Below are 10,556 nucleotides of genomic sequence, written 5' to 3' on the forward strand. Positions count from 1 at the left end.
TCACTTGGTCCTGGGCAGGGAGGGTCTCTGCCTGTGGCTGGGAGCTGCTGCGAGGCGGGGGCTCTGAAGAGGAGCTTCTGCCTGGTCGGCACCGCTGTCTTCATCTCTTCACCATGCGGCATGAGGTGCTTTGGAGTGCCCTGGAGTACACCTGCCGGTTGCTGGGCATCTCCACTGCGGCAGGTAAGAGCAAGCTCTATTTCTCTTTGACACTAAAAGGCACTGAGTGGGTGTCGGGACCCCTGAGCTGTCTCCCTGCCTTTGGCCAGGTGCAGCCACTGCCCCATCCTACGAGGGGGACAAGGAAACTTGCTCACTTTTGCTTTGCGACCTAGTGAGGGAGATTGCTGGGTGCCTAGCTGGGGTCTTTCCAAATGCTGTGGGAGGCACAGTGAGACATCAGAAAAGAAGAGCCAGCACTCAGTATGGCAGAGGATAAGCTAGAGCACAAATGGAAAAGAAAACTAAATTATTTTATTGTAAAACAGACATGGGCACAGACAAGATGTGAATGAGACTGAAAAGCAGAATACTCATGGCTGTGCAAAACTGCCAGGCTGCTCTGTGGGATGCAAAAATGAAGGAGGAGCTCCTTGTGCTGCACACAGTGAGGTGTCCTGTGCCAGGCATGATGGAGAGGTCCCAGCCATCACGCACAGTCACTGCCAAACACTGCTCTGCCTGTCTAGCAACCCATAAGGGAGCAGGCTCAGGAAGCAGCCCAGGTTATAGCTGCAATACAAACATCATAAATTCACCCACCTGGCTAGTTGCACCCTCTCACCCGCTTCCAGGGGCTGCTTGGGACAGCGTGCTCTGGGTTTGGTGAGACAGCCGAGGACTCGGTTTCAGGTGAAATGCAGGTGTGTTGAGCTGGATGTCTCAGGCACAGAGTCTCACCTAGAAGGGGTGAACTGTGGTGAATAACCCTCTCACATGGGGCATCTCCAGATGGGATGTGGGGAAACAGCTAACGCAGAGATCTCAGCGGTTCACTCCAGCACTGTTGCTGACTCGCTGTTACAGGACAGGACAGACAGTGCTCTCTGCCTCGGTTTCCCCATCAGTAAAGCAGAGACCAAAGTGTCTGATTTGCCGAAAGGCTGGAGGTGTGAACCAGAGTCACCTCTCCTAGTGAGAGGTGACTTGAGGTGGTGCCTGCGGTTCCTCTGTCAGACCCGCGGGAATTTCAGATTCAGGCACTGCAGAGTAGGTTGCAGCAGGCCCTCCTATCTTTGCATTTCCTTTATCAACTGCAAACAGCCATGAAAGACACTTTGCTCATGTCAGGGGCAAAGTAGAGAGCACACAGGACAGCTGAAGAGAGCACAGGTCCGCAAGGACACCCAAAGCCCAGCTGGGACACTGGAGGCTGTGCTCTGGAATGTGCTTTAACAACTGATAATGATAACGGGCAGAGATTTGAGTCTTTGAGTTTATACAAACTCCCAGCAGATAAGTGCACATCATGATGAGACTGCAACAGATAGGAGCTGGGGCACAAATTTAACCAGCAAATGCAAATCTTTTCTTTTCTCCATCCCCATCCCCCTTGGGCCCCCCTGAGCCCCATGCTGGTCATATTCTCTGTTAAAGCTCCAAGGAAGCTCATAGAGACCTTCCTGGGAGAAAACATGACCTTGTTGCCCTGGGAAAACTAAAGCTAAAACAGCAAAATTGAAAGTAGCTTAAAATTTGGAAGTGTCTTAGTGGAATATAATCTCTCTTTCCTCTGCTTGTTTTCTTTTCATCATTTTGCATCATCTGCACCTTTTTCTGTAGTTCTTCTTGAAATGAGCAGTGCAGTTGTCTCTCTGCTGAGCATCACAGAGTGTAGACAGCTGCACTACCAATCTCTGTGCTTTTCCGGAGCTCCAATGCATTCCCAGTATCACCTGACTTTCCCAAAAGGCTACTGAAGGAATGGGAGGTGCCTATGGTTTATTCCTCTGTATCTCAATGGAGTAAGAAAACAGCCTGATGCAGTGTTTAGTGCCTGATGAGGTGTGTGAGGTTTTTGCATGAAATGGAAACCACGCAGAAGAGAATCCCATGGGTTTGTTTGAAAAAAAAAAGATATGAAAGAGAGAGAAGAGTGCATTAGCTGCACAAATTGATTCTGAGAAGGCCTGGCCAGCTCCATAAGCTGCTTGCAAACACAGAAGGTTACCCACATAATAAAAACCTCCCCTTCCCCCGGCATCCTGGAGTGTAATGGCTGTCTGCAATGGTGGGGCTGTGGGGTTTCTTGTGTGTGAGAAATCAGACAGCCCTGCTGTTGGCAGAACCTCATGGCAAGTTAGCGAAGAGGGATCAAACAGCCCCGCAATTCGCTGCAGTCTTTGGGGCATCTCTGTAGTTCAGAGATTTTAGGCCTTGTGATGTCTGCATTTAGGAGAGAGTCCGCACTTATTTCTTAATTCTCGTGCTTTCTACCATTTAATTCCTAATCATGTGCCTTTAGCCACATGGTTTGGATAAGATCCAAATCAAGGCAGCAACTAGTCCAAACAAACACCTTGGAAACAGCCCTTTGCTTCTTGCAGATTCTTCAGCCAAACAGCTTTGTGTATAAAGCAGAAGCTGTGCAAAATGAGGAAACCTTCCCATCCAGAGCGGAGACTGGAGCGTAACAGCTGAGCTGTTGAATTCTGCATTCATCTGCAGGGAATGAATGAATGACTGAGTGAATGAACTCCACATTTGTAGGGAAGTTTATAAAGGAGGGTTGTCAGTCACGAGATAGCAAAGGACAATAGTTCGCATGTAGGATTACACAGCTCACACAGCTTCACAGCCCTCTGATGAGACTGGTTTCCCTGTGCCTCTGCTGAGGGCTGAAGAGGCAGCCCCCGGGGAGGAGGACAGCACCTGAGCCCCATGCCTTCCCCTGGCTGACAGGGGTCAGCGGCTGCGTGTGACACAGGGGGACCCAAAGCAAGACCGCGGCACCCTGGCAAGGATTTGCTTGGCCAGGACAGGACAGCTGTGTTCTCAGGCACAGACCCTCAGCGTTGACCCACCTCGCAGGCTTGATGGACACTGGTCTGCACCCCCGTTTGGGAGCCTTTCTCCAACTGGGGCAAACCGCAGCTCAGATAAATGAAGCCAGCTGGCACCTCAAGCCTTGGCCAACATGCATTGAGCAGCACCAGCAGTGAACTTCCTGAGCACCAGTGGATGGGCAGAGACTGCTCGGTGAGATGTGGAGACATCAAGTGCAGACAGGAGTGCAGTTACTGCCTAGAGCGGTGCCCTGGCCATGAGACCCGGGCTCTGCTCAGCCCCGCGCAGCTGGCACTTGCACACCGTGACTGGCTGGTCGAGTACTGACCAGCTTGTTGCAGGTGGTGCAAGGCACTTCATTTCTGCTCCATTTTGGAAATAGCCTTGTGGGGAATTGAAGGATGATGAAGGAAATTTTCCATCCCCTGAAGCTATTGGCCCCCAACAGCCAGTCCAGGGAAGATTTTAGCCTTGCTAATACTCTTAATCCCCCTTAAACTGACTTCCCAGTGTGCTGTGCTGGCCAGGGCACTGAGGGGTTGTTCATTGCCTGTTTTTAATCTGCCTGCTCCCGTTACATGTTTTCTGTTTGGCTACCAAAGGATCTTGATGCCATGGCTACAGCCCTTTGTGAAGGCAGCTGGCATGGTTTCTCTGTCCTGCTGCTGCCCTGCAGCCATGTGTTGGGTGCAGGAGGCCTGGGGACTGAGACTGGCAGGCACTAGGGGGACCTGGGCAGAAAGGTCCCCAAACGAGAAGGGGACAGAGGTGAATGGGGCAGTGGGAGGGAAGTCCCTGTGGCACGCATGATGGACCAGTGTGGCAGGGGGTGGAAGGGACACAGGACACTGCTGCTCACCTCCCCCAAGGCCAGCTGGTATCCCCAGAGCACCTCTCCCCAGCCCACGCAGTGGTAAGGCTGCTGTGATAGGGATGCAGCTGGGATGGGTTTCTGTGCTCTATGCCAAGGCCGGCATTCAGCTCTGCCCACCTTGGGCTGGTGTGTCAGCATGAATCACTGGTGCTGGCAGTCCTAACGTGCCTCAGAGCACTGGAGGAGCAGCCTCGCCAGCCCCTGGGGAAACCGGGAATCGATCCCAGGACCTGGTAGGGCATCAGAGAGTCGGGAACCAACCCTGCAGTCAGCATCTTTCCTACCTTCTCTTTCTAGTGCTGATCGGTGTGGGCATAGAAACTCTGCAGCGAGGACAGTTCAAAAGCCTGGCTTTCTATCTGCTGTGAGTATTTTTGCCATTGGAGTCAGAGCTGGTGGGGGTGACGCGTTCAACCCCTCCACCGTATGTAGCACCAGACTAGACTGCAACAGCAGCAGGGAGCAGTGTCCAAGGCTTTGGGGAATTCAGATGTCCATATTTAGGTTTCAGAAAAGTAAGCTATTTGTGTTAGAGAAAGAGATGCTACTGCATCACCCATGCTACTGCAGACTCAGGCAGGCCAGAGGTGACCCTGGCTGCAGGTTGACCCCCTGGGAACAGAAGGGCTTTGAACTCTCCTCCACAAACCAGCCAAGCAGAGGGTGTTCAGATCCGAGCACACAGACTCTGTTGTGGACTGGATAGTAAATCCTGCCCCTCTATGCCCCTTCTGCCAGCTGGAGAGCATGCCCAAGCCCAGCCCTGCCTCCCTGACAGCTCCACCTTTCAGTTTTTCAGGGGCTGCAGTTACTGTCTGTGAAGGCTTCTTCTTTATCAGTTTGTTCCTGGAGATGTGCTTCACGTGAGTAGACCCTGTACAGTATTCTCCAGCCTTGGTGGGACCTCCCTAAGGCCACTTGCCCTTTACAGGCAACACCAGACCTAGCTGACCTGCAAGTGCCAGAACAAAGGTCCTGTCCCTAATGCCATGGCAAGGGCACTCAGGCAGGTTGGGGTGGGGGGGTAACTGGGCCGTGTCCACAGCCAATTAATCCTGTGTTTTAACCCAAGATTGTGCCAAAATTTGCTGAGCATCAGCATGATAAACCCTGGTCTGCAGCATCTGTTTAACACACAGTACGAAGCCCTGTAAGGGACTGGGGTTGAGGCAAGAGCCAGATCCCCATGGTGAGCTGCAGCTCCCTCCCAGAGACAGCGCAGAAGTTTGAGTTAAAATGTAGGAAATCTTCATGTACTTCTCGGAGGCTAAGCACTTCTGCTGTCTTTTAGCACAAACTCAAAAGCCCCCATAGCTTAGAGGCAACAACTTACACCAGCTAATAGGCACTCAGTTAGTGGCCAAGTGGGCAAACACACCAGGGAGAAATGGCCTGAGATGGTGACCTCTGGCAGAGGTAGCTCCTGGCCCCTTCTCTCCATGGGAGAGGCTCAGGCTTTGCTTACCTTCCTTGATCAACACACTGGTTTTCCAGAAAACCAGAATGAGGATCTGCACATCGAAATAGATGATGGTTAGGTCCGAATTTCTTGCCACATTCTTGGTGCCTCTTCCCACAAGGATGTCTGTTTCTCTCCCCAGATATGAGCCCGATTCCCTGGCACAGGCCTGCTGGAAGCAAGCTAGACGGCCAGGGAGCTTCCAGAAATTCCTGGGGTATACGCTGCTATCAGTGGCTTGCTTCCTGCATCCCGTCCTCGTCTGGCATGTCACCATCCCTGGTGAGGAGCCCATGGTGGGGTGGGGAATAGCACAGATGGAAGAGGAGTATGGTTTGTTGAGGGCCAGAGAGGGTGGGGATGTGTGGGGTGCTGGACTGGTTGCTGAGCTACCTAGACCAAGCACTGCTTGGCAAGCTCTTCACCTTGCCCCAGCCCTCAGCCGACATGGCCTTCTCCCCAGGGTCCATGCTGGTGCTCACTGCCTTGGCCTACTTCCTGCTGAGCAAGAGGAGAAAGAACCCAGGGCACAAAGAGACGCATCCCCAGGCAGGCCAGTATGTGGACCCTTCAGCCACCGTGGCAGCCCCAACCATCGCTGGTGACACTGAGCAGACCTACACCTTCCACGGGGCCCAGAGGGAGCAGCACCGCTCACTGCTGGGCCACATGAAGAGCATCCTGAAGGGCAGCAAGGACAGGAGCCCAGCCCCAGTAGCTCCTGCCCAACCAGCAGCCCCGCCAGCTCCACGCAAGCAAGTGCACTTCCAGGAGAAGGTGGTGCAGATCATCCCCTCTGTCAGCGACAGCTTGGAGGATGTGGGGAGCGAGGCTGAAGAGACCACGTCAGACACAACACCCATCCTCACCCCACCTGAAACCCCTGTCATCCTCGCTCCCCTCAGCCCCACAGGCCTCTTTTGAGCCCTCAGCAGAAATGAGGACAGGACAGACCTGCTACCCCTGCTGCTGGCATCTCTCCTTGCCATTCCAGCAGCCAAGGGGTCCCAAGAGGTGGCCCTCCTTGCTCTCCTTGCCTCCAGGGTGACAACCCTGTCGCCCCCTTTTCAAGGGGCTGCGTACCCTACAGGGCCCCACATTTTGTTACAGCGCCAGTGGTGGTCCCCAGCCTCTGCAGTGCCATGGCCAGGGAACAGGCGGTCTTTCAGCCAGGGTAATGCCAGGACAGTAAGATTTCTGCTCCCATGGCCTCACGCATGGGTCATCCCTCTGTTACAGCGCTACACATCACAGCCATGGTGTGTGCCTCCCATGAGGCAGCAGCAGGCAGGAGGAAGAGAGACCACCATCCCCTCAGAGCAGCCTCTGCTGCAAGCAGTTGTCTCCCTACTGCTCTCACTATGTGTGGAAGCGCTCACGGCTGGGACACATCCAGGACAGGGCACCGCAGCCTGCAGGTTCCCTCACAGCACCTACACCAGATGCAGCAGGCCCAAGGCATCTAAAATGTCATTTCAGAGGTGGGCTGAGACCAAGCACACTTCTGGGGCTAGCACCCACTAAGTGCTCTCCCTTGAGATGTGCTCCAAGCCCAGCAGAGAAATCACCTCTGACCTTGGGGACACCTATGCAGGAGCAGGGAGGACCCTGGGGCTTCCTAGTGTCCCCTGTCTGGACATCTCTCTTGAGTTAGAAGAGCTTTGGGGTGATATAGCAGCTCAGTTCATGAGGTTCAGCACCTCATTGGCACAGCAGACCGTGTGTAACTCCGTGTGTGTGTTAATTACGGGCCCTGGAGGGCAAAGGCAATAATAAAGTTACAATGCTGTCCCACCTGTCCCCTCCATGCCAGCTCTTCCCTGAATCCTCTGGCTTAATCCTACCATATATCCTGCGCTTTGAGGACCATTCACCTATAATCAGGTATTTCTCTCCTGTTCAACTCATCACCTTGGTTCTCTCCCACCTGAGGACTAAGGCTTTCTGATTCCAGATGGCAAACAGCATTTGTGCCTGGCAGATACCATCACCAAGACCCTCTCATAAGCATCAGGCAACTCTTTTGGCTGCACATAGGAAAGAGCTCAGGTGGCTGGGTTTTCTTGAACAAAGGACATGAGGCCCCACTGCTGGGATGAGGAGCTGTAACTGCTCTAAGTCCAGACACAAATCATTGGGGTGAGGAGGTGATAAGGAGAGAAGATCCCTGAGACTTGCTTAGACTATTTATAAGGTAGAAGCCGGTGGGGCTGGCTGGTTTTCTTGGAAATATATTATTTCTTCTATTTAAAATCTCAGCTCTCTGAGTCACAATCACCATGTTCATTTGGGAAAGCAATGTAGTTTGAAATGTGAAAATGCAAACTGTAAGCATTCAAAAATCAGAAGGTAATTGAGATAAGAAGCCAATGCTGCTTTTTAATAAACTCTTTTTAAGTGACTCCTAATTTGGGAGATAGATGGGGAAGAATGTGGAAGATAGTGACTCACACTACTTGACTGCCTGTGCTTGATAATGAAACTCTGTCCTCAAGAGCAGCTTATGAATGGTTGCACACACTTGTCATTCTACAACCAGACACTAACAAGGAGCTTTTTGTTGTGTCACCAACATTTACAGTGATAGCTGGTATCAATCTGTTCTAAATACGATAAATGAATTAGAGACCTCCTCCTTTTGGATGGATAAATTAACCCTCCACCCTGTAATTGCGTGCTGAGGAAATGTCACGTACACATCTGCCTTTAGGGAGGTTTTGCACCTGCAAAAAAGTCTTCAGAAAATTGTGCCCATTTATAGCCTAACATTGCACGACTGATGGCAGCAAGCCCAGAATCCGGCCATAGCTCCACTCTCAAGCTAATGTATCCGTCACATTAAGACATAAAAATAAAACTTTCTTCTAAAGTTGGTGGAAAAACAGCATAACTGCATCAACAAAAGTCCTGACCCAGCCGTGCTAACAGGAGGGGTATCCACCCCTGCCATCTCTGCCCAAAAGGCTGTGCTCAGAGCTGGCTCCCCCAATCCATCACACATCTGTTCTGCTCTCATCAGCAAGCTCAGCTTTCTGCGTCATCCAAGGCTCTTCTTTGAACGTTGCATAACTAATTACAGACACAGAGATAAGGTTTATTGAAAAGGCACTGGTCCCAATAGATTAAGTGATCTGCTGACAAGAGAAAGACTACATTTCCCTAGCTTCCTCTCTACCTCTGAGCAAAGCTCCAGGGCAGCCTGGGTGCGGACAGCTGCTTTGCGACAAATTTTATCCTTCAGCCCTTACTCAATCAGCCCCACGCTTCATACTGCTGGGGCATCAGGGCCAGCTGGTAAGGGGAGAAGCAATGTGATGAGAGCATCTATGGCACCTTGAAGTGTGTGGGGAGCAAGTTTCATTGCTCTGTGAAATGCATAAAATGACTTTGTAATTATTAGAGCCTGCAGAATTAGGTATTTCAGTTTTTAGGCTCATCTTTTGAAAGTCTGTTGTAGGTTTACCTTAGGAAGCAAGACTGGAGGAAGCTACAGGTGAGGTGGTTCTTCAGCCTTCCTGGACATAGCACTGGACCTAATTGCTTTCCTTGCCTGCTCCCTTATGTTGGCCTGGCTCTTCTCCACCCCCACAGCTAGCTGGCTCAGGAGATGAAGGCTGGAAAAAAGCTGCTACTCTTTTCTGTGGTATTAAACTGCCTGTTCAGTTAAGGTCTGTGGCTGGCTCACCCTGGAGCGTGCCAAGAGCCTGCACGAGGGCCAGGAATCACAGAGTTGGGCGCAGGATGCTCCAGCAGCAGCCGAGCTGTGCCCCAAACAGCAGCAGATGGGTGCTCTTCTGCCATGGGGACTGAACTACTCCCGGGGTCACCCCTGCAAAGGAGCCTGTTTGTACATCCCCCACTGCTCCTCACTACTCATCCCACCCCTGGTCGTATCTGCCAGCTCCATCAGCTGACAGAGCTTGTTAGCTCAGAGGAAAAATAATTAGGAAAAAGAAAGTGGGTGGCTATCTTCTGGGGTAATGAGCCAAATAAATTCATGGAAGGAAGGGCCAGCCACAAAATGAAGGGGAAGGGGATAAAAGCACCCCTTTCAGAGGCAGCAGGCTGTTATAGCAGCTCAGCTGCCTAAAGAAATGCAGCCTCAGGCTTTCTTTAAAATCCCAGTGCAAAGGAAGTGTTCAGCCGCAGAGGGTGTTGGATGACTTTGCAGAGGGCGCAGAGATTATTTACTCAATTGTGCACTTCTGTGTTGGCCCCTCTCCCTACATCCAGCTGTGTGGCTAGTGAAAGCACCAGAGATGCTGTAGAGAGCTGTCTGGGGGCCCGGATGTGAAAAACTCTCATATATGTGAGGTAAGTGTAGGAAAAGAGAAAGAGGAAGAACTTGACATTATTAACTGTGCAGTGCAGTGATATCTGAATTTGAGCTGCCTGAAGTCCACACAGCACCACATGAACACTGCTCTATAATTTTTGCCTGCATTACAGTTAATTAATGATACAGCTAATCCATTGAGGTTAAGGCACTGAGCTAGTGTTGAATGTATAAAGCTGTAAACTCCTATGGATTCACATACTGAAAGGAAACAAGATGAATCATCCAAAAGAAATACACGTGTTAAGGTGAAGCTCTGTGAGGTAATCCTGGTAGAAATTGTTTTCTTCAAAGTCTGCTCCAAAGATTTCCTTGCATGAGGAAACATTTGACTGCTTTGCATGTACATCTGCAATGGAAACACTCTACAAATGCCACTTGACATCCTCCATCATAGCTTAGTCATCTGGTATGTTGCGAACAATTACTCAATTTTCAGTATTTTATAAAGGCAAAAATAGATTTCGGTGCAGGCTTTGGTTACCACTCCTCTCTGCCTCCAACACACACTAGCAGGAGTAGCTGTTGCACAGCCTGAAGGGCAGGTACACGGCCTGCCCCACCGCCATGCTCCCACCTTGTGCCAGGTGCTTAGACGGTCACCTTCCAAACTCCCCAGCTCACCCCAGGGACTCGGCATCCCAGTTTCTCTGAGCACTGCTCCCTATTTGAGAAATGGTTATGAATGATTTATCATTACAATAGCAGTGTTTGGAAAGTAAGGTATATTTGGAGAGAAAAGTGTTCAGTTTCTGCAGTGTCAGTACTCAAAATCAGAAATGCCCAGCTGGTACCTGCAAGTGCAACGCTTGCAGCAGCAAACACTGGTATTGGCGTCAGTGGCATGGGCGGCTCCTAATTCAATACTGAGTCATATCCAC

The 10,556-nt window shown here is 51.2% G+C and overlaps 1 protein-coding gene across 1 annotated transcript; it reads left to right on the forward strand.

Moving 5' to 3' along the window:
- The first annotated feature begins 113 nt into the window (after positions 1-113).
- TMEM72 (transmembrane protein 72) lies at positions 114-6,343 on the forward strand. The gene is made up of 5 exons (XM_010121293.2): positions 114-183; positions 4,178-4,244; positions 4,672-4,743; positions 5,482-5,621; positions 5,803-6,343. Exons 1-5 carry the CDS (start codon positions 114-116, stop codon positions 6,261-6,263), a joined length of 810 nt encoding a protein of 269 aa, XP_010119595.2. The 3' UTR covers positions 6,264-6,343.
- Positions 6,344-10,556: the final 4,213 nt, after the last annotated feature.

This window comes from Chlamydotis macqueenii, chromosome 7 (assembly GCF_036417535.1).
Source record: "Chlamydotis macqueenii isolate bChlMac1 chromosome 7, bChlMac1.mat, whole genome shotgun sequence".
Lineage (NCBI taxonomy): Eukaryota > Metazoa > Chordata > Aves > Otidiformes > Otididae > Chlamydotis > Chlamydotis macqueenii.

Coding starts and splice junctions, on each gene's coding strand:
- TMEM72 (XM_010121293.2), top strand. CDS start 114: ATGCGGCATGAGGTGCTTTGGAGTGCCCTGGAGTACACCTGCCGGTTG. Junction 184..4,177: donor GGGCATCTCCACTGCGGCAG/GTAAGAGCAAGC, acceptor TTCTCTTTCTAG/TGCTGATCGGTGTGGGCATA. Junction 5,622..5,802: donor CTGGCATGTCACCATCCCTG/GTGAGGAGCCCA, acceptor CCTTCTCCCCAG/GGTCCATGCTGGTGCTCACT.